Source organism: Cherax quadricarinatus, chromosome 44 (genome assembly GCF_038502225.1).
Source record: "Cherax quadricarinatus isolate ZL_2023a chromosome 44, ASM3850222v1, whole genome shotgun sequence".
NCBI classification, from domain to species: Eukaryota; Metazoa; Arthropoda; class Malacostraca; order Decapoda; family Parastacidae; genus Cherax; species Cherax quadricarinatus.
The window spans coordinates 9,210,572-9,235,571 of NC_091335.1; the positions used below are offsets into that span (position 1 = coordinate 9,210,572).

At 44.4% G+C, this 25,000-nt stretch overlaps 1 protein-coding gene across 5 annotated transcripts in view; it reads left to right on the forward strand.

Moving 5' to 3' along the window:
- Window positions 1-25,000, forward strand: part of LOC128697559 (tyrosine aminotransferase) — a 260,897-nt gene that overhangs the window by 213,959 nt on the left and 21,938 nt on the right. For all 5 annotated transcript variants that reach the window (XM_070094076.1, XM_070094075.1, XM_070094077.1 and 2 more), the window contains 2 exons: window positions 23,097-23,246; window positions 23,796-23,924. In XM_070094076.1, coding sequence (XP_069950177.1) covers window positions 23,097-23,246; window positions 23,796-23,924 — 279 coding nt within the window. The remainder of the gene's footprint in view (window positions 1-23,096; window positions 23,247-23,795; window positions 23,925-25,000) is intronic.

The window sequence follows — 25,000 nt, forward strand, 5'->3', positions numbered from 1 at the left end:
TTGCTCTCTCTCTTGCTCTCTCTCTCTCTTGCTCTCTCTCGCTCTCTTGCTCTCTCTCTCTCTCTTGCTCTCTCTCCCTCTTGCTCTCTCTCTCTCTTGCTCTCTCTCTTGCTCTCTCTCTCTCTCTTGCTCTCTCTCTCTCTCTTGCTCTCTCTCTTGCTCTCTCTCTCTCTTGCTCTCTCTCGCTCTCTTGCTCTCTCTCTCTCTCTTGCTCTCTCTCCCTCTTGCTCTCTCTCTCTCTTGCTCTCTCTCTCTCTCTTGCTCTCTCTCTCTCTCTTGTTCTCTCTCTTGCTCTCTCTCTCTCTCTTGCTCTCTCTCTCTCCTGCTCTCTCTTTCTCTTGCTCTCTCTCTCTCTTGCTCTCTCTCTCTCTTGCTCTCTCTCGTCCCCATTTTCCCTTCTAACTCTCCCCTCTCCTACTCTTAAAAAAAAAAAAAAAAAAAAAAAAAAAAAAAAAAAAAAAAAAAAAAAAAAAAAAATGGTGGGGACTCGCAGGACCCAAGGATCAGATGAGAATGGTTCGGGTAGGGAGGAGTGGATGGAGGAGCAGATGGAACAAGAGTGGGAGAGAAAATTAGGAGAGCTTTCTGAAAAAATGGAGAAAGAGCTCTCTGTGAAATTGGAAAGGTGGTTGGAGAAGGAGACAAAGAATTGGGAGGCACAAGTCGAAACTGCAGTAGCCAAGATAAGGGTCCTAGAAGTTGAGATAAATAGGCTGGAGCGAGTTACAGGGGCAGTGACCAGAGAAGACACAGCATATGAAGCTGCGAGGCTGAACAGGAAGGAAGGAATTATGAATTATGCTAAGGTCACATCAATCTGCCAAGGAGGACCAAGGAGTGAAAGGGAAGATCAACTGGTTGCAGATGGAGAGGGTGATAGGTCGAATGCTGAGGCACAACAAGGCTATCAAGAGCCACTGGAAAAATCAAGGGAGAAACTGACCACATACAGGCAGGATCCAGAGTCACAGAGGGTGAGGCAATGCGAGGAAGAAAGGGCAAAATCAGTGTTTATCCATGGGCTTCAGGAGAGAGAGGAAAGGACACACACTGAAAGGAAGCAGGAAGAAAGGAAGGAGATTGAGAAAATCATCACAGAAATAGGTGAAGAGAGGGACGAGATTGTAAATTTTCAGAGAATAGGGGGGTACTCGAAGGAGAGAAACCGACCAATCAAGCTGATTCTCAGGACGGAAACAGTGCGGAACAGGATCCTCCAAGAGAAACCACGATTGAAATACTCGGAAGAGTACAAGAGGGTGTTCCTAGACAGAGACAGAACAAAATCAGAACGACAGCAGCTGAGGGAGAGGACAAAAAAGCGAAAGGAGCTAGGAAAAGAGACAAGGAGGGAACCAGCAGAGGTCAGTCAGAGCAGGACAGAACAGCAAGGGCAAGCACACACACAACTACTCTCAGAACCATACAACCTATCACACCATCCCAACACACCCTACAATCCATACCCACAGCCTCCACCCAACACCAAGCTATAGAATCCCACAGTGTGCCACCAGGTCTCCCACCCTCACAGGCCCCCCAAACCACAGTGTTGGAAAGGAAACTGAAGGTATGGTACACAAACGCTGATGGAATAACAAATAAGTGGGAGGAGTGGCAAGAAAGAGTCAAAGAAGCATCACCGGACATCATAGCTCTCACAGAAACCAAGCTTACAGGTATGATAACAGATGCCATCTTTCCAACGGGATACCAAATCCTGAGGAAAGACAGAGGGAACAGGGGGGGTGGAGGAGTGGCGTTGCTGATCAAAAATCGCTGGAATTTTGATGAGCTGGAGAGAGGAGATAGCGGAGAAGAAAGTGATTACATAGTGGGAACACTTCACTCTGGAGGTCCCAAGGTGGTAATAGCAGTGATGTATAACCCACCACAGAACAGCAGGAGGCCAAGGCAAGAGTACGACGAGAGCAATAGAGCGATGGTTGACACACTGGCTAGAGTGGCCAGAAGAGCTCATGCATGCAGGGCAAAGCTCCTGATCATGGGTGACTTTAACCACAAGGAGATAGATTGGGAGAACTTGGACCCACATGGGGGCCAAGATACTTGGAGGGCTAAGATGATGGAGGTGGTACTGGAGAACTTCATGTACCAACACGTAAGGGACACTACAAGAGAGAGAGGAGAGGATGAACCAGCAAGGCTGGACTTAGTATTCACCTTCAGTAGTGCAGATATCGAGGACATCACATATGAAAGACCCCTTGGGGCCAGTGACCATGTGGTTGTAAGCTTCGAATACACAGTAGAGCTACAAGTGGAGGGAGAAGCAGGAAGGCCAGGACGAATGAAGCCAAACTACAAGAAAGGGGACTACACAGGAATGAGGAACTACCTGAACGGGGTTCAGTGGGACAGAGAACTGGCAGGGAAGCCAGTTAATGAGATGATGGAATATGTAGCAATAAAATGCAAGGAGGCTGAGGAGAGGTTTGTACCCAAGGGTAACAGGAGTAATGAAAAAGCCAGGATGAGCCCATGGTTTACCCAAAGGTGCAGGGAGGCAAAAACCAAGTGTGCTAGGGAATGGAAGAAATATAGAAGGCAAAGGACCCAGGAGAATAAGGAGAACAGTCGTAGAGCCAGAAATGAATATGCACAGATAAGAAGGGAGGCCCAAAGACAATATGAAAATGACATAGCAGCGAAAGCCAAATCTGACCCGAAACTGTTGTACAGCCACATCAGGAGGAAAACAACAGTCAAGGACCAGGTAATCAGGCTAAGGAAGGAAGGAGGAGAGACAACAGGAAATGACCGGGAAGTATGTGAAGAACTCAACAAGAGATTCAAAGAAGTGTTCACAGAGGAGACAGAAGGGACTCCAGAAAGACGGAGAGGTGGGGCACACCACCAAGTGCTGGACACAGTGCACACAACCGAGGAAGAAGTGAAGAGGCTTCTGAGTGAGCTAGATACCTCAAAGGCAATGGGGCCAGATAACATCTCCCCATGGGTATTGAGAGAGGGAGCAGAGGCGCTATGTGTACCCCTAACAACAATATTCAATACATCTATCGAAACAGGGAGATTGCCTGAGGCATGGAAGACAGCAAATGTAGTCCCAATCTTTAAAAAAGGAGACAGACATGAAGCATTAAACTACAGACCAGTGTCACTGACATGTATAGTATGCAAAATCATGGAGAAGATTATCAGGAGAAGAGTGGTGGAACACCTAGAAAGGAATGATCTCATCAACAGCAGCCAGCATGGTTTCAGGGACGGGAAATCCTGTGTCACAAACCTACTGGAGTTCTATGACATGGTGACAGCAGTAAGACAAGAGAGAGAGGGGTGGGTGGATTGCATTTTCTTGGACTGCAAGAAGGCGTTTGACACAGTTCCACACAAGAGATTGGTGCAAAAACTGGAGGACCAAGCAGGGATAACAGGGAAGGCACTACAATGGATCAGGGAATACTTGTCAGGAAGACAGCAGCGAGTCATGGTACGTGGCGAGGTGTCAGAGTGGGCACCTGTGACCAGCGGGGTCCCGCAGGGGTCAGTCCTAGGACCAGTGCTGTTTCTGGTATTTGTGAACGACATGACGGAAGGAATAGACTCTGAGGTGTCCCTGTTTGCAGATGACGTGAAGTTGATGAGAAGAATACACTCGATCGAAGACCAGGCAGAACTACAAAGGGATCTGGACAGGCTGCAGAACTGGTCCAGCAATTGGCTCCTGGAGTTCAATCCCACCAAGTGCAAAGTCATGAAGATTGGGGAAGGGCAAAGAAGGCCGCAGACGGAGTACAGTCTAGGGGGTCAGAGACTACAAACCTCACTCAAGGAAAAAGATCTTGGGGTGAGTATAACACCAGGCACATCTCCTGAAGCGCACATCAACCAAATAACTGCTGCAGCATATGGGCGCCTAGCAAACCTCAGAACAGCATTCCGACATCTTAATAAGGAATCGTTCAGGACCCTGTACACCGTATACGTTAGGCCCATATTGGAGTATGCGGCACCAGTTTGGAACCCACACCTAGCCAAGCACGTAAAGAAACTAGAGAAAGTGCAAAGGTTTGCAACAAGACTAGTCCCAGAGCTAAGAGGTATGTCCTACGAGGAGAGGTTAAGGGAAATCAACCTGACGACACTGGAGGACAGGAGAGATAGGGGGGACATGATAACAACATACAAAATACTGAGAGGAATTGACAAGGTGGACAAAGACAGGATGTTCCAGAGATTGGACACAGTAACAAGGGGACACAGTTGGAAGCTAAAGACACAGATGAATCACAGGGATGTTAGGAAGTATTTCTTCAGCCACAGAGTAGTCAGTAAGTGGAATAGTTTGGGAAGCGATGTAGTGGAGGCAGGATCCATACATAGCTTTAAGCAGAGGTATGATAAAGCTCACGGCTCAGGGAGAGTGACCTAGTAGCGATCAGTGAAGAGGCGGGGCCAGGAGCTCGGACTCGACCCCCGCAACCTCAACTAGGTGAGTACAACTAGGTGAGTACACACACACATATACACACACACACACACACACACACACACTGTAAGTACGTGCCGGTCAAGCCCCAGGAGGTTGGGGGTCAGGTCACAAGAAGTTGTGGGCAGCAAAGGACCACTGAGACTACATTACAACGCACAAGCCACCTACCTTTCAGTACATAATAAACCCACACATAATTCCACACAAAATTACACACACACACACACACATATCCAGACTCACACATACACTCCCCCCCCTCACCACCGACATCTCACTTCTTCCCCTGATCCCTCCCCTCCCTCGTTCACCCTCCCCTCCCCCGTTCACCCTCCCCCTCCCCGCCCCTCTCCCACATAGCCACAGTTCCTCCACTACCTCCCCCCACACTCTGACATACACACTACTAACCTAACATACAGAACTAATAGGTTTCCCACTCTGAGGCAATCAGGATAAAACAAAAATGGGTTGTCAGAGAGCAACAAGAAAAACCAAGGAACAGGAGGAGGAAGCTGCAAAGGAAGATTGGGCAGCAGAGCTCATAAAAAGAGATCATGAATGTGAAAAGAAACTAGAAGAACTTAGCACGAGAATGGAAGAGAGGATAGATATGGAAAGCAGGAAGTGGGAGGTGCATGTCAAAGCAGCAGAGGCTAGGATACAGAGTTTAGAAGAGGAACTGAAAAATCTGAAACAGCCTAAAGAACTAAAGAACATTTTGGGATTGACAACAGAGACTGCTACCTCAGCCACAAATAAGGGGACTGTAGGGAAAGAAGGGGCACAACTGCATGGGGAAGCTCTATCAGAGGAGACTGTAGTAAATGAAAGAGCTAAGCTTTATGTGGAGGACCTAACAGACAACAACAGAGCCCAAGGAAAGCCGAGAAGGGAAAATGACAGGCCACTGAGCCCAAGTACATTAGCCAGTGAAACTGAAGAAAGGAAAGCTGCAGTGCAGGAAACCAAATTAAATGAGGGGATACACAGGGATATGCAGTGGGAGAATGAAAGGGTGAGGTCAGTCTTTGTGTATGGGCTCCAGGAAGTTGAAGAGGAAACATATGAAGCAAGAAAACAAGGGAAAAAAAAGCAATTGAAAGCATCATGAAAGCAATAGGAGAAGACGACATGACCCAGCTGGAAAATTTTCAGAGAATAGGGGGGTTTGTAAAAAAAAGAACCCGGCCAGTGAAAGTGACCTTCAAGGCAGAAGCGACTCGGACCAGGATCCTGCAGGAGAAAGCACGATTAAGGGACATGCCGGCATACAGGAAGGTGTATCTCGACCGCGACAGAACACAAGAAGAAAGGCAGAAACTGAGAGAGATGGTACAAAGGCGAAAGGAGGAAAGAGAGGGGATGGAGAAGACAGACAGGAGATCCCAGACCCAGGAAGAAGATCAAATACAGCCTCCCTCACAACTTCCTATAGAAGCCTCCCAACCAGGTCAACCCCAGTGCAACCAAACACTCTAAATCAAAACACCCATGCCACATCCAATGCCCCCACCCACTACATTACAAACTCCACCCCCACAGCAACAACCCATAGTTCCTTACCAAGTCTCCCACTTTCCCAACCCCAATATACCTCCCAGACCACAGTCTTAGAAAAGAAGTTGAAGGTGTGGTATACAAATGCAGATGGAATAACAAACAAGTATGAGGAGTGGCACGAAAGAATCAAAGAGACATCCCCAGACATAATAGCACTCACAGAAACAAAACTCACCAGAATAATAACAGATTCAATCTTTCCATCTGGATACCAAATCCTCAGGAAAGACAGAGGGAGGAGAGGGGGAGGAGGAGTTGCACTGCTCATTAAAAACCAGTGGAATTTTGAGAAAATGGAAGGAATGGATGGCATGGGCGAAAGGGACTACTTAGTAGGAACAATCCAGTCTGAGGGACATAAGGTGATAATTGCAGTAATGTACAACCCACCACAGAACTGCAGGAGGCCAAGAGAAGAATACGATGAGAGCAACAGAGCAATGATCGACACACTAGCCGAGGTGGCCAGGAGAGCACACATGGGGGGAGCAAAGTTACTAGTTATGGGTGATTTCAATCACAAGGAGATTGACTGGGAAAACCTGGAGCCCCATGGGGGTCCCGAAACATGGAGAGCCAAGATGATGGATGTGGTACTGGAAAACCTCATGCATCAACATGTTAGAGACACTACCAGAGAGAGAGGAGAGGATGAACCAGCAAGGATGGACCTTGTATTCACCATGAGTAGTTCGGACATCGAGGGTATCATGTATGAAAGGCCCCTGGGAGCTAGTGATCATGTGGTTCTGTGCTTCGACTACATAGTTGAGCTCCAAGTGGAGAGAGTAGCAGGAATAGGCTGGGAAAAAACAAACTACAAAAGGGGGAACTACTCAGGCATGAGGAACTTCCTTCAAGACATTCAGTGGGAGAGAGAACTGACAGGAAAACCAGTACAAGAAATGATGGACTATGTAGCAACAAAATGCAAGGAGGCAGAGGAGAGGTTTGTTCTCAAGGGAAACAAAAATAATGGGAAGAACAGAACGAGTCCTTGGTTCACCCAAAGGTGTAGGGAGGCAAAAACTAGGTGTACTAGAGAATGGAAAAGGTACAGAAGACAGAGAACTCAGGAAAATAAAGAAATCAGCTGAAGAGCCAGAAACGAATATGCACAGATAAGAAGGGAGGCTCAGAGACAATATGAAAATGACATAGCATCAAAAGTAAAGACTGACCCGAAGCTGTTGTACAGCCACATCAGGAGGAAAACAACAGTCAAGGACCAGGTAATCAGACTGAGGAAGGGTGATGGGAATTCACAAGAAACGACCAAGAGGTATGTCAGGAGCTCAACACAAGATTTAAAGAGGTATTTACAGTGGAAACCAGTAGGACTCCAGGAAATCAGAACAGGGGGGCACACCAGCAAGTGCTGGATGAGGTACATATAACCAAGGAGGAGGTGAAGAAGCTGCTATGCGAACTTGACACCTCAAAGGCGGTGGGACCAGACAACATCTCTCCATGGGTCCTTAAAGAGGGAGCAGAGATATTGTGTGAGCCATTAACAAAGATCTTCAACACATCATTTAAAACTGGGCAACTCCCTGAGGTATGGAAAATGGCAAATGTAGTCCCAATTTTTAAAAAGGGAGACAGACATGAGGCACTAAACTACAGACCTGTATCACTAACGTGTATAGTATGCAAGGTCATGGAGAAGATCATCAGGAGGAGAGTGGTGGGGCACCTGGAAAGAAACAAGTGTATAATTGACAACCAGCACGGTTTCAGGGAAGGAAAATCCTGTGTCACAAACCTACTAGAGTTTTATGACAAGGTGACAGAAGTAAGACAAGAGAGAGAGGGGTGGATCGACTGCATATTTTTGGACTGCAAGAAGGCCTTCGACACAGTTCCTCACAAGAGGTTACTGCAAAAGCTAGAGGATCAGGCACACATAACAGGAAAGGCACTGCAATGGATCAGAGAATACCTGACAGGGAGGCAACAACGAGTCATGGTACGCGACGAGGTGTCAGAGTGGGCGCCTGTGACAAGCGGGGTTCCACAGGGGTCAGTCCTAGGACCTGTGCTGTTCTTGGTATATGTGAACGACATAACGGAAGGGATAGACTCAGAAGTGTCCTTGTTTGCAGATGATGCGAAGTTAATGAGAAGAATCAAATCGGATGAGGATCAGGCAGGACTACAAAGAGACCTGGACAGGCTACAAGCCTGGTCCAGCAACTGGCTCCTTGAATTTAACCCTGCCAAATGCAAAGTCATGAAGATTGGGAAAGGGCAAAGAAGACTGCAGACACAATATAGTTTAGATGGCCAAAGACTGCAAACCTCACTCAAGGAAAAAGATCTGGGGGGTGAGCATAACACCGAGCATATCTCCTGAGGCGCACATCAATCAGATAACTGCTGCAGCATACGGGCGCCTGGCAAACCTACGGATAGCGTTCCGATACCTCAGTAAGGATTCGTTTAAGACTCTGTATACCATTTACGTCAGGCCCATACTGGAGTACGCAGCACCAGTTTGGAATCCACACCTAGTCAAGCACGTCAAGAAATTAGAGAAAGTGCAAAGATTTGCAACAAGACTAGTCCCAGAGCTACGGGGATTGTCCTACGAAGAAAGGTTGAGGGAAATCGGCCTGACGACACTGGAGGACAGGAGGGTCAGGGGAGACATGATAACGACATATAAAATACTGCGCGGAATAGACAAGGTGGACAAAGACGGGATGTTCCAGAGAAGGGACACAGACACAAGAGGTCACAATTGGAAGTTAAAGACTCAGATGAGTCAAAGGGATGTTAGGAAGTATTTCTTCAGTCATAGAGTAGTCAGGCCGTGGAATAGCCTAGAAAGTGACGTAGTGGAGGCGGGAACCATACATAGTTTTAAGGCGAGGTATGATAGAGCTCATGGGGCAGGGAGAGAGAGGACCTAGTAGCAATCAGCGAAGAGGCGGGGCCAGGAGCTGTGAATCGACCCCTGCAACCACAAACAGGTGAGTACAAATAGGTGAGTACACACACACGCACACACACACACACACAAGCCTGACCCTGACCGTCTACTAGGCAGGCGTCAACCCGTACCAAGCCACTCCTGGTGCTGAACATTAAAATGGTATAAAATACCGACAGATTGTTAGGTAAGACACATATGCAACAGTTAGGTATCTTTATTTTGAAACGTTTCGCCTACACAGTAGGCTTCTTCAGTCGAGTACAGAAAAGTTGATAGAAGCAGAAGATACTTGAAGACGATGTAATCAGTCCATCACCCTTAAAGTTTTGAGGTGGTCAGTCCCTCAGTCTGGAGAAGAGCATTGTTCCGTTGTCTGAAACAATATGAAGTTGAAGTGACAGAATCGGGCCTTATATAGTGCCAGGAGGTGAGACGTAGGTTGATTTGGGAGGGCAGGTCCTTCTCAAACCCAGCCGTTCTCACTAGTAGAGGTTGTCGAAGTAGATGGTCTGTACCAAGATACCCTTGTGTTGCAGTGTCTGACAGAATGAACATTAAAATGGTATAAAATACCGACAGATTGTTAGGTAAGACACATATGCAACAGTTAGGTATCTTTATTTTGAAACGTTTCGCCTACACAGTAGGCTTCTTCAGTCGAGTACAGAAAAGTTGATAGAAGCAGAAGATACTTGAAGACGATGTAATCAGTCCATCACCCTTAAAGTTTTGAGGTGGTCAGTCCCTCAGTCTGGAGAAGAGCATTGTTCCGTTGTCTGAAACAATATGAAGTTGAAGTGACAGAATCGGGCCTTATATAGTGCCAGGAGGTGAGACGTAGGTTGATTTGGGAGGGCAGGTCCTTCTCAAACCCAGCCGTTCTCACTAGTAGAGGTTGTCGAAGTAGATGGTCTGTACCAAGATACCCTTGTGTTGCAGTGTCTGACAGAATGAACATTAAAATGGTATAAAATACCGACAGATTGTTAGGTAAGACACATATGCAACAGTTAGGTATCTTTATTTTGAAACGTTTCGCCTACACAGTAGGCTTCTTCAGTCGAGTACAGAAAAGTTGATAGAAGCAGAAGATACTTGAAGACGATGTAATCAGTCCATCACCCTTAAAGTTTTGAGGTGGTCAGTCCCTCAGTCTGGAGAAGAGCATTGTTCCGTTGTCTGAAACAATATGAAGTTGAAGTGACAGAATCGGGCCTTATATAGTGCCAGGAGGTGAGACGTAGGTTGATTTGGGAGGGCAGGTCCTTCTCAAACCCAGCCGTTCTCACTAGTAGAGGTTGTCGAAGTAGATGGTCTGTACCAAGATACCCTTGTGTTGCAGTGTCTGACAGAATGAACATTAAAATGGTATAAAATACCATAAAGGACCTGCCCTCCCAAATCAACCTACGTCTCACCTCCTGGCACTATATAAGGCCCGATTCTGTCACTTCAACTTCATATTGTTTCAGACAACGGAACAATGCTCTTCTCCAGACTGAGGGACTGACCACCTCAAAACTTTAAGGGTGATGGACTGATTACATCGTCTTCAAGTATCTTCTGCTTCTATCAACTTTTCTGTACTCGACTGAAGAAGCCTACTGTGTAGGCGAAACGTTTCAAAATAAAGATACCTAACTGTTGCATATGTGTCTTACCTAACAATCTGTCGGTATTTTATACCATTTTAATGTTCATTCTGTCAGACACTGCAACACAAGGGTATCTTGGTACAGACCATCTACTTCGACAACCTCTACTAGTGAGAACGGCTGGGTTTGAGAAGGACCTGCCCTCCCAAATCAACCTACGTCTCACCTCCTGGCACTATATAAGGCCCGATTCTGTCACTTCAACTTCATATTGTTTCAGACAACGGAACAATGCTCTTCTCCAGACTGAGGGACTGACCACCTCAAAACTTTAAGGGTGATGGACTGATTACCTCGTCTTCAAGTATCTTCTGCTTCTATCAACTTTTCTGTACTCGACTGAAGAAGCCTACTGTGTAGGCGAAACGTTTCAAAATAAAGATACCTAACTGTTGCATATGTGTCTTACCTAACAATCTGTCGGTATTTTATACCATTTTAATGTTCATTCTGTCAGACACTGCAACACAAGGGTATCTTGGTACAGACCATCTACTTCGACAACCTCTACTAGTGAGAACGGCTGGGTTTGAGAAGGACCTGCCCTCCCAAATCAACCTACGTCTCACCTCCTGGCACTATATAAGGCCCGATTCTGTCACTTCAACTTCATATTGTTTCAGACAACGGAACAATGCTCTTCTCCAGACTGAGGGACTGACCACCTCAAAACTTTAAGGGTGATGGACTGATTACATCGTCTTCAAGTATCTTCTGCTTCTATCAACTTTTCTGTACTCGACTGAAGAAGCCTACTGTGTAGGCGAAACGTTTCAAAATAAAGATACCTAACTGTTGCATATGTGTCTTACCTAACAATCTGTCGGTATTTTATACCATTTTAATGTTCATTCTGTCAGACACTGCAACACAAGGGTATCTTGGTACAGACCATCTACTTCGACAACCTCTACTAGTGAGAACGGCTGGGTTTGAGAAGGACCTGCCCTCCCAAATCAACCTACGTCTCACCTCCTGGCACTATATAAGGCCCGATTCTGTCACTTCAACTTCATATTGTTTCAGACAACGGAACAATGCTCTTCTCCAGACTGAGGGACTGACCACCTCAAAACTTTAAGGGTGATGGACTGATTACATCGTCTTCAAGTATCTTCTGCTTCTATCAACTTTTCTGTACTCGACTGAAGAAGCCTACTGTGTAGGCGAAACGTTTCAAAATAAAGATACCTAACTGTTGCATATGTGTCTTACCTAACACTCCTGGTGCTGGTAGACTTGTAGTATTATCAGCAGTCTTGTACAGACCTGTACTACCGGCAGTCTAGTACATAAACCTATACTACCAGCAGTCTAGTACACAAACCTGTACTACCAGCAGTCTAGTACACAAACCTGTACTACCAGCAGTCTGGTACACAGACCAGCACTACCAGCAGTCTGGTACACAGACCCGTACTTCCGGCAGTATGGTACAGAGACCTGTACTACAAGCAGTCTGGTACAAAGACCCGTACTACCGGCAGTCTAGTACACAAACCTGTACTACCAGCAGTCTGGTACACAGACCTGTACTATAAGCAGTCTGGTACACAGACCTGTACTATAAGCAGTATGGTACACAGACCTGTACTACCAGCAGTATGGTACAGAGACCTGTACTGCCAGCGGTCTGATACACAGACCTGTACTACCGGCAGTTTGGTACAAAGAGACCTGTACTACCAGCAGTCTGGTACAAAGAGACCTGTACTACCAGCAGTCTGGTACACAGACCCGTACTACCGGCAGTTTGGTACAAAGAGACCTGTACTACCAGTAGTCTGGTACAAAGAGACCTGTACTACCAGCAGTCTGGTACAAACACAGCTGAGTTACAACTGCTAGTGACTGAGCAAACAGCGACATCATTGTACTTCCAGTCTATTACCAGCGTTTCTGTGACTTTATTCCAGTCACCGTCGAAGATCTTCGACAGTGATACCCAGTAACACATCCCGGATCCACTGGTGTGTGGGGTATCCGCGGAGGGTATCAGGGGAGGGTATCAGGGGAAGGTATCAGCATCACGTGCCCAACAAATGACTGGTTACTACGCTGGGCCAGAGAGGTGGGACTTACAAGACGAGTTTCGTAATATAACAGCCGCAGTGTGCTGGTAGCCTACCCTGTGTGGTAGTTGTAAATTAGACAAGTTTAGATTTAGAAAGAACATAGGAAAGTATTGGTTTGGAAATAGGGTTGTTGATGAGTGGAACAGTCTACCTAGTTGGGTTATTGAGGCTAGGACTTTAGGTAGCTTCAAATTTAGGTTGGATAAATATATGAGTGAGAGGGGTTGGATTTGACTAGGGTGACCTGTACTTAACTCAGTGGTGCCTGTACTTAACTCAGTGGTGACCTGTATTTAACTCTGTGAAGAAGTGTCTTGTTTGCTCCCGTGGACTGAACCAAGATGCCCTCCATCGAGCAACTTTACCAGCAACTTAAGGAAGAATTGAGGGCAGCGAAGATGGAGATACGGCGATTGACCGAGGAAAACAAGAGGATTCGTAGTAGTCCTCCTGTTTCGAGTCCTCAGGTCAAGAAGGGATCGTGGTCAGTGGCTGGACAGCAGGGGTCGACGAAGTTGACGATCAAGAAGACGAATGGAAAGCCAGAAACGATGAAGAAGAAAGAGACTGCTGTGGAAACTCCTGTGGAAACCTCCAACGCATTCTCGGTGCTACCCGACGAATGTGAGTCGACTACTGGGATCGTCACGACGAACGACAACAAGGAAGGTAAGAATATTGTTGATAAATTAGACACATGTGCAACTCTTGGGTATCTTATACCCAAGAGTTGCACATGTGTCTAATTTATCAACATGTCTGTTCTCTGAACCATTCATCTACAAAGAATAAATATTGTTGTTGTTGGGGATAGCCAGGTTAGATACATGGATAGGGCATTCTGCTTGAAGGACAGGAGTAGGAGACAAAGGGTATGCTTTCCTGGGGCTGGGATGGAGGACATTGTTAGCCGGCTTGACAACATCATGAACGGTAATGGGATCAATCCTATTATTTGCCTCAGTGCTGGAGGCAATGATGTAGGCAAGCGTAGAAGTGAGGATTTAGTTAGAAAGTTCAGGACAGCTATAGACATGATTAGGAAGAAGGGGGGGCGCCCTGTTATATGTGGCATTTTGCCAAGAAGAGGTGTTGGTAATGAATGGTTGTCCAGAGCAATTGGTATTAATTGTTGGCTGGATACACACTGTAAGGATAATGCAGTACCATTCATTGACAACTGGGACAACTTCTATGGCCGAAATGACATGTATGCCAGGGATGGGGTTCACTTATCCAGGGCAGGTGTGGGTTTTCTTGCTAACTCAGTTGAGGGGGTTGTTAGGACTTTAAACTAGGATTAGTTAGAGGTATGGGTTTAGAAATGATTAATAATGAGTATGGATATATTGACTTATGCTCTGATATTAAGAATCTTAATAGTAACTGTCATGGAGTAACTCTGGGTAATGATAATTTCAGAAATTGTGTAAAAACAAAGATGAATAGAAAAAATGTGCAGAAGAAAAAACATATGATGGTATTTTATGCTAACAGTCGAAGTGCAAGAAATAAAATTAATGAACTACGTTTGGTAGCATGTGCTGGGAACTTTGATATCATTGCATTAACTGAAACGTGGTATGATTTAAAGAGTCGGGATATGACTGCTGAGTGTAATATTCAGGGATTTAAGTTGTTCAATGTGGATAGATGTAATGGGAAGGGGGGAGGAGTTGCATTGTATGTTCGAGAAAATATTAATTGTTGCATAAAAACAGGTATAAAAATAGCAGTAACAGAGTCTGTTTGGGTAGAGTTCGTGGAGGGTCAAGAAAAACTAATTCTAGGTGTAATATACCGACCTCCAGGCTTGGATCACGATAGAGGGAGACTTCTTTGGGACGAAATTGTTAGGGCTTCTGGACACAGTAACATAGTCATAGTAGGGGACTTTAACTTTAGTCAAATTGACTGGAATTCTTTGACAGGTAATCTAGAGTCCAGTGACTTTATGGAAACAGTTCAGGACTGTTTTCTGAAACAGAGCGTAACTGAGCCTACCAGGGGTAATAATTTGCTAGACCTAGTCTTGTCAAATAAGGAAACACTTGTGAATAATCTGGAGATCACTGAAGAGCTTGGCGCAAGTGATCACAAATCCATCACTTTTAGCATTAATTGGGAATGCAAGAATAATGATAATACAGTAAAAATCCCTGATTTTCGTTCTGCCGATTATAATGGACTTAGGGAATCATCTGTCTAATCTTGATTGGGGTTATCTAGCTAATGATTTTATTGACGATAATCATACTTACGAATATGAAGGGATCTGCTTTTATGATTGTTTTCTTAATAATGTACACAGTGCCCAGAGTATATACATTCCCCAGAGAGAAATTAGGTCTAATAATAACGATCCCAAATGGGTTAACAGGAGGCTAAAGCATCTATTAGGGGAGAAAAGGGGAATTTATAGGCGCATCAGAAGAGGAGAGGTTAACCTTACTGACCAATATGTTCAGCTTAAAAGAGAAGTAAAAAAGGCGATTAGAAAGGCTAAACGTGACTATGAAATTAGAGTTGCTAGTGAATCAAAGACTAATCCAAAGGGGTTCTTTCAAGTGTATAGGACGAAGGTGAAGGAAAAAGTAGGACCTCTGAAATCTGGGAATGGACAGCTGACGGATAATGAACTGGAAATGTGTTCCTTATTTAATGACTATTTTTTGTCAGTTTTTACACAGGAAGATGTAAATGAGATTCCAGTAATTAACAATTATTTAGTTCCTGATGAATTTAAGTTAACTAATATTACTGTCACGAGGGACATGGTTATTAAACAGATAGACAAACTGAAACAAAATAAGTCCCCGGGACCCGATGAGTTGTTTTCAAGGGTACTTAAGGAATGCAAGATGGAGCTTAGTCAGCCATTAACGAGTGTATTCAATGCGTCCAACCTTACCAGTGTTGTGCCAGAGTTGTGGAAGATGGCTAATGTGGTTCCTATATTCAAATCAGGGGATAAGTCCACTCCTTCAAATTACTGTCCAATAAGCCTGACATCTATAGTGGGCAAGTTATTAGAATCAATTATAGCTGACATTATCAGAAGTCACCTTGAAGAGCATAACTTGATAAATGAATCTCAGCATGGATTCACGAGAGGTCGTTCCTGCCTGACAAACTTACTGACATTCTTCAATAGAACATTTGAGGCAGTTGACAGTGATAAGGAATATGATATTGTTTATTTGGATTTTAGTAAAGCCTTCGACAGAGTACCTCACAAGAGACTCTTAAGAAAAGTGGCAGCTCATGGTATAGGAGGTAAAGTTCTAGCATGGATTGAGGCATGGCTTACCAACAGAAAGCAGAGAGTTACCATTAATGGAGTGAAATCTGAATGGGGATTAGTCACTAGTGGCGTTCCACAAGGATCAGTTTTAGGCCCTCTCCTGTTCATAATTTACATTAATGACCTTGATGAAGGGATTACTAGTGACATGAGTAAGTTTGCTGATGATACAAAGATAGGCCGTATAATTCACTCTGAGGAGGATATCAATGAACTCCAGGACGATTTGAACAAATTAATGTCTTGGTCTGAAAAATGGCAGATGAAGTTTAATGTGGATAAGTGTAAGGTACTTGCCCTTGGTAATGAAAATAACCCTCGAAGCTATAATCTAGGTGAAGTAGAGCTTGGTCATACAGAATGTGAAAAAGACTTGGGAGTCATGGTAAGCAGAAATCTAAAGCCAAGACAGCAGTGCCTTAGTGTGCGCAACAAGGCCAACAGATTACTTGGATTTATCTCAAGAAGTATAAGTAACAGAAGTCCAGAAGTTATTTTGCAGCTCTATACATCATTAGTGAGGCCTCATTTAGATTATGCTGCTCAGTTTTGGTCCCCTTACTACAGGATGGACATAGACTCATTAGAGAACATACAGAGAAGAATGACTAAAATGATTTACTGTGTGAGGAACCTCCCGTATGAAGATAGACTTAAAGCCTTAAATCTCCACTCTCTGGAGAGGCGTAGAATGAGGGGAGATATCATTGAAGTGTATAAGTGGATGACGGGCATAAACAAGGGAGACATTAATAAAGTACTGAGGGTGTCGAACCAGGTAAGAACCAGGAATAATGGATTTAAGTTGGATAAATTTAGATTTAGAAAGGACATAGGTAAGTACTGGTTTTCTAACAGAGTTGTAGATGCGTGGAACAGTCTTCCCAGTGGGGTGATAGAGGCTAGGACCTTGGGTAGCTTTAAGAAGAGACTGGACAAATATATGAGTGGGAGGGGCTGGGTTTGATTGGTGTTAAGGGGAACGGGAGTTATTTCTTGAGTAGCTTTAGGTAGATGTCGTTTAGATAAGGACCTGCCTCGTATGGGCCAGTAGGTCTTCTCTTCTGCAGTGTTCCTACATTCATATGTTCTTATGACTTGCAAATAAGTGGACAGAGTTATCAGACCTTATTTCTTATGAAGCATTGAAAATTGGGTTGGGCAAATGTTTTGTTAGTGGGATGGATTGTAAAGGACCTGCCTAGTATGGGCCAACAGGCCTGCTGCAGTGTTCCTCCTTTCTTATGTTCTTATGTAAAGGACACAAGTGCAACTAATGTGACATTTTATTGTGGCAACGTTTCGCTCTCCAGGAGCTTTGTCAAGCCGTTACAAACTTAGTTTCTTTGATCACTAATCGGGCGTCCCTGAATTTCATGAGATGACTGGTGCAATTTCGGTGTTGTACGCAGGCGTTGTTCAAGTTATCGTTCACTGAGGCGGGTTTTAATTTCCACAGACGCAAGTGTCTTGAATCATCACTAATAGCTGTTTCTAAAACAATTAAACAAAACAAAGGCAGCTTCATCTCTGAAGTCTTAGCAAGAATCCTCCTGAAAACATAGTCTCTCCTGAGGATTGAGACACTTATGCAGCATATGGGAATCTTTATTCAGGAAACGTTTCGCCACACAGTGGCTTCATCAGTCCAATACAAAGAGGAAGGTGAACATCAAAATGGTATACAATACCGACAGGTAAGGAGGAGTATGAGGAGTATGAGGTAATCAGTCCCTCAGCCTGGAGTCGATGTGTTCAGTCCATCAATCTTGTAGAATGGATGTTCAAGGCTCTAGCACTCAAAGCCTCCTTTACCCCCCACCTTCCCTCCAGACCTTCCTGAGACGACACGTACCCCTCCATCTCAGATTTGTATACCCTCCTTTCACTCCTATTTTGCCCAATTCTCTTTAAATATCCAAATTATCTTGACTGCCTTTCCTCGGGTCGCCTCTTTGGTAAACCCACATCTTCTCATCCCACAAGCTCTGAATTCGACCATAATTTTTAAAGGGGGTGGAGAGGTAAGCCAACGGAAGGCCTCAGACAGATGACTAAAAGCTCCAGCTGCGGGTCGTTAGGTAAGACACATATGCAACAGTTAGGTATCTTTATTATGAAACGTTTCGCCTACACAGTAGGCTTCTTCAGTCAAGTACAGAAAAGTTGATAGAAGCAGAAGATACTTGAAGACGATGTAATCAGTCCATCACCCTTAAAGTTTTGAGGTGGTCAGTCCCTCAGTCTGGAGAAGAGCATTGTTCCATAGTATTCCTACCATAGTGGCCTACGTCTCACCTCTTGGCGCTATAAAAAGCTCCATCCTGTCACTTCATCTCCATATTGTTTCATACTATGGAACAATGCTCTTCTCCAGACTGAGGGACTGACCACCTCAAAACTTTAAGGGTGATGGACTGATTACATCGTCTTCAAGTATCTTCTGCTTCTATCAACTTTTCTGTACTTGACTGAAGAAGCCTACTGTGTAGGCGAAACGTTTCATAATAAAGATACCTAACTGTTGCATATGTGTCTTACCTAGGTACCTGGGTGTTAGTCGACTGTTGTGGGTGGCATCACACACAGCTGTGTGTGACTTGAAAAAGCCCACTGTGTGGGTGAAACGTTGTCAATAAAGGATCACATTATACTGCATATGTGTTCATATTTCCACTTATGCAACATATGGAAATCTTTATTGAGAAAACGTTTCGCCACACAGTGGCTTCATCAGTCCAATACAAATCAGAAGGGTGTAAGGAGAGGAGGAGTTTGAGGTAATCAGTCCCTCAGCCTGGAGCCGATGTGTTCAGTACATCAATCTTGTAGAATGTACTGTAGTCACCTCGCTACAGTATATAAGCCACGTCTACGGCCCTATGCTGTACATTCTACAAGATTGATGTACTGAACACATCGGCTCCAGGCTGAGGGACTGATTACCTTAGCTCCTAGGCTGAGGGACTGATTACCTCAGCTCCTAGGCTGAGGGACTGATTACCTTATTTTCCACTGTCTGCTGTATATATTTCTACAATTTTCACCTTATTTCCTTGCATTGTACTGATAAAGCCACTGAATGGCCCCCGTGGCCTGGTGGATAAGCTCTTGGTTCGCACGGTGAGGGTCCGGGTTCGATTCCCGGCGAGGGTAGAAACACTAGGAGTGTTTCCTTACACTGGTTATCTATGTTCATCCTTCAGTAAAATGGGTACCTGGATGTGGGTCGCATCCTGGGACAAAATTGACCTAATTTGCTCGAAATGCTCAGGATAACAAGCGGCTTTCTATATAGTAGTATGTCATTAATGTCAGCTATGGTCTGTATACCTTGTACATGTACTCGCAGTAAATGAAGATCTTATTATTATTAAGATACCCAGATGTTGCACGTGTCTTATTCTTCATCTTATGGGTACTGAATACCACTGGTATACAGCAGTTTCCCATCTCCACACATGCCTAACACACCACCCACCTGTTCCCTCCCCCGTCATTTATTCCAGAAACATCAACTTTTATAGATCCATCGAGCGACTAATTCACTCCCAAATATCTGAACACATTTACTTCCTCCATACTCCCTCCTTCCGGTCCAAGGACGGTAGTTCTAGTTCCCCTCCATTCCTCTCTGTACTGATGTAGTGGGCACCGAAGGAGTGACAGTTCTGCGATCTTCTGTCCCCTCAGGAAGGTTCCTTTATGTTGGTGAGGGGCTCTTGATTTAGGGAATTGGATCTGTGTTCCAGTTCCCCGAATTAAGCCTGAATGCCTTCCACATCCCTCCCCCCAGGCGCTGTATAACCCTACGGGTTTAAAGCTTCCCCTTGATTATACTATCTAATAATCCTCTCTTTACTTGAAGTAGGAAGCAAGACGGGAGGGAGAGCTGTAGACTGGTTGTAGCCACAGTGGTTCCACTTGGTGGTTAACCTTCACCAGAGTAGCGGTACTTGTGTGGCAGACTATCGAATGCTTTTGATATTATTGTTATAATCAAGGGGGAAGCGCCAAACCCGTAGGATTATACAGCACTTGTGGGGGGGGGGGAGATGTGGCAGGCATTCAGGCTTAATTCGGGGAACTGGAGCACAGATCCAATTCCCTAGATCAAGAGCTCCTCACCAGCATCAAGGAACTTTCCTTGAGGGGAATGTTTTTGATCAATTAGACACATGTGTAATACGTTTCGCCACACCGTGTCCTCGTTTCCATAATAAAGATACCTCAGTCTTGCACAAGTGTCTTGATTTATCACCTTGTCGATTCTCTGAACCATTTGTCAACATTAATATTCTTGCTGATTCCAGACCCATTTTTTAGTGGTATAAAACTTGGTAATAGATGCCAACAAAATGCTTTAGAAAGACACGTAAGCAAACACTAGAACATGTTTATTGGAAAACGTTTCGGTCCTGAGACCTTTATCACTTCTAACACAGAGACGTTTCGGTCCTGAGACCTTTATCACTTCTAACACAGAGACTGATTCGTCAAGAACTGCGCCTCTCACACGAGTCTTAATCCCAAGATGACCAGTCTGAGGATCTTGAAGGAGATGTCGATCTAATTTAGCTGTTCTGTGGCCGCGATACGGTCTTTCACACACACACAATAAATGACAGTATATATAGAGGGAGAGAAGGTTGTGGGTGACACACAGTGACCTGACATTTGAGATGAGGACAGGTAGATAATTAGGTCATGTGGTACCTGTCTCGTTAGGTAGGCGGTGCTTATTTTTTTTTTTTAGTGTAGTGAACAATCTTTATCTTGGGTGAAGCGATCTTTAACCTTACAGAATACAACTGGACATTAGTGTAAATATTGAGAAAAAAGTGGACAACGTTTGGTTCGTTTTTCCTTGTATTTCGTTCTGGTAGCTTCTCCGTCACTTCCTGTAGTGATTACTGCTAACAACAGCCGATTTTGTATGTATGTATGTATGTATGTATGTATATATATATATATATATATATATATATATATATATATATATATATATATATATATATATATATATATATATATATATATATATAATTCCAAGAGGTGGACCGGTAAGCCAGCGAAAGGCCTCGGTAAGGTTACCGAAAACTTCAGTGGCGGGTTATCTTAAGACTCGCATAGGGAAACACTTGTCCTGTTTCTTGAAGAACCTAGTTTTGAGGTGATCAGTCCCTCAGTCTTGGTAGGAGGTGGTCAGTCCTCCAAGCTTAAGGAACTGACTACCTCGGAACTACTTCTAATGTCTCCAGTGGTACATTCGCTTGTTTACGTCAGAAGAAGCCTGTGGTACAGGCGAAACGTTTTGGCAGTGGAAGTACCTAAGTCTTGCACATGTATCTTATTCATTAACTTATATACCATTAATACCGATACCAAGAATTTTGTTGAAAATGGTATAAAATAACCGACAAGCTCCAGACCATAAAGCGGAACTCTTCTCCAGGCTGAGGGACTGACCACCTCAAACACTGTCTCCAAGATGTGGAAAAAGACACTTATGTACAGTTCAGGACATTTATTAAAGGAAACGTTTCGCCACACCTTAGTAGTAGTTCCATTACTACTACTACTACTACTACTACTACTACTACTACTACTACTACTACTACTACTACTACTACTACTACCACCTCTACCCACGCATCACCTCACCTGACTCCCGCCACTATATATATGTGTGTTTTCTTAGTTTTCTCTGTATTAGGACTGAAGAAGCCACTCGTGGCGAAACGTTTCCTTTAATAAATGTCCTGAACTGTACATAAGTGTCTTTTTCCACATCTTGTCGGTATCACCATACCATTTCCTCACTGTCTCCAAGGTTGATGGACTGATTACATCACCTTCATTTCACTACTCAACTTGCTGCCTCTGTATTTGACTGAAGAATCCTACTGTGTAGGCGAAACGTTTCAACAATAAAAACACCTAACTGTTGTACATGTCTCTTAAGAGGCACATAATAACATATTAATTTCTCCACTATAATCTACCTTGCCCATAATTACTATCACATTTGCTGTGTCAGTTTCGTAAGGTGAAGTCCAGGATCCTTCCTTAATTCATGGTATAACTTAACAAATCTTTGACAATTGTATTGCTGATTTGTTAAGTTATACCATGAATTAAAGATCCTGGACTTCACCTTACGAAACAGACAAAGTAAATGCGATAGTAATTATGGACAAGATAGAGTATAATAATGTTGGTAGAATTACCGACAATATGTAAAGTAAAAGGACACAAGTGCAACTAATGTGACATTTTATTGTGGCAACGTTTCGCTCTCCAGGAGCTTTGTGTCCATTTACTGTTTGTATCGGCTTGACAAAGCTCCTGGAGAACGAAACATTGCCACAATAAACTGCCACATTAGTTGCACTTTTGTCCTTTTGCTTTACACATTACGGTAGATTATAGTGGAAAAATGGACAGGTTATTAGAAGACGGAGGAACTTAGGTGCCTCTTAATCAGTCCCTCAACGTTGAGGGACTGATTACCTCATTCTCCTCCTGTTCTTCAAGATTCTCCTTTGTATGGGCTGATGAAGCCACTGTGTGGCGAAACGTTTCCTCAATAAAGATACCCAAGAGTTGCACATGTGTCTAATTTATCAACATGTCGGTTCTGCGAACCATTCATCTACAAATCTTCATCTTGTCTCTCACTTGTATACCTCAGTTATATCTCTCTCATTTCACACCTCTAAAAAGAGTGAAGATTCAAGGATCTCAGTTTACCCTCGTGGGAAAGATTTCTTATACAGTGTATTAACCTCGTTATTCTTCTCTGTATATTCTCCAGTGCATTTGTCTCCTATCTGTAATATGTAGACCAGAACAAGTACCACAATGAAAATAAGTCATATTTCTGATGTTTTTGGAGTCCCAGGTAATTTACTCTATGTATGGTAACTGTATTTATGTGTACCTGTGCCTAAATAAACTTACTGAGTTCCACAAATCTAAACGAGACCTTACCGGTGTTCAAATGCTCTCCCTCCCTCTCTCCCACTCTCCCTCTCCCCCTCTCTCACTCTCCCTCTTTCTCACTCTCCTTAATTCCTTACAGGTCTTTGAGGGTTTGGAGTACCAACCCATGGCGTCGCTGACGGAGGAGGTGCCAGTGCTGTCATGTAGTGGACTTACCAAGAGGTTCCTGGTACCAGGTTGGCGTATGGGATGGATATCCATCTATGATAGAGGCAACGTCTTCGATAAGGTAAGAGAAGGGAGGGGAAAATGGAAGTGTTAGGAAGGGGGGATGTTAGGAAGAAGAAAGAGAGGAGAGGGAGAGAGGAAGGGAAGGAAAGAGAGAGAGAGAGAGAGAGAGAGAGAGAGAGAGAGAGAGAGAGAGAGAGAGAGAGAGGAGAGAGAGAGAGAGAGAGAGAGAGAGGAGAGAGAGCGAGAGAGAGAGAGAGAGAGAGAGAGAGAGAGAGAGAGAGAGAGAGAGAGAGAGAGAGAGAGAGAGAGAGAGAGAGAGAGAGAGAGAGAGAGAGAGGAGAGAGAGAGAGAGAGATCACGAACTCACTTGAAATTTAAATCACATTTCACTATATTTACACACACACACATACATACGAAGTGAAATAACGTCACCGTAAAACGGAGTATCGAGCCTCCACTACTCCTCTTGCTCCCTTCACAATTTAAAAACCGCAAGGCGCTAAAAACATGCTTTCATTAACATATAACAAAAAAAAATAATCATGAGTGACATTATCATTCTAAATATTATACTTTTCTATTTCCTTCCCTTGGTGGCGTACAGGTACGACATGCGCTGCAGTCGTTAAGTCAGCGCATCATTGGCAGCAACACGATTGTGCAAGGCGCACTTCCTACCATCCTTGTGTCAACACCCAAGTCTTTCTTCAGTGACACTATCAGCCAGATCCAGGTAGGTCAACACCTGCTACCTCAACACCTAGGTCAACACCTGCTAGTTCAACACCTAAGTCAACACCTACTAGGTCAACAGATGGTAGGTCAACAGCTGCTAGGTCAACACCTGCTACTTCAACACCTAGCTCAACATGTACTAGGTCAATACCTGCTAGGTCAACACCTGCTACTTCAACACCTAGGTCAACACGTACTAAGTCAACACCTGCTAGGCCAACACCTGCTAGGTCAACACCTACTAGGTCAACACCTACTAGGTCAACACCTGCTAGGCCAAAACCTACTAGGTCAACACCTACTAGGTCAACACCTGCTAGGTCAACATCTACTAGGTCAACACCTACTAGGTCAACACCTATTAGGCCAACATCTGCTAGGTCAACACCTGCTAGGCCAACACCTGCTAGGCCAACACCTACTAGGTCAATACCTACCCTTAGGTCAACACCTGCTAGGTCAACACCTACTAGGTCAACACCTGCTAGGCCAACACCTGCTAGGTCAACACCTGCTAGGTCAACACCTGCTAGGCCAACACCTGCTAGGTCAACACCTGCTAGACCAACACCTGCTAGGTCAACAACTGCAAGGCCAACACCTGTTAGGCCAACACCTGCAAGGTCAACACCTACTAGGCCAACACCTACTAGGCCAACACCTACTAGGTCAACACCTACTAGGCCAACACCTACTAGGCCAACACCTGCTAGGTCAACACCTGCCTCACATCTACAGCACATTCTTTTTCTCCGAGGATGACGGACTGCTTACATCATCTTCATTTCATAACTACTGCTGCCTCTGTACTTGACTGAAGAAACCTACAGTGTGGGCGAAACGTTTCATCAATAAAGATACCCAACTGTTTCACAATGTGCCTTAATCTACATAAAAAGTATTCTTGACCAGCGATGGACAGGTCACATGCAGCTTGGTACACTAATTAAGAATAGTCTAGAGCAGCGGTTCTTAACCTGGGGGTCGTGACCCCCTGAGGGGGGCGTTTGGGGTTTCTCGGGGGGTCACAGAGAGACAGGTAAGCAAACACTATGACATTTATTACAAAACGTT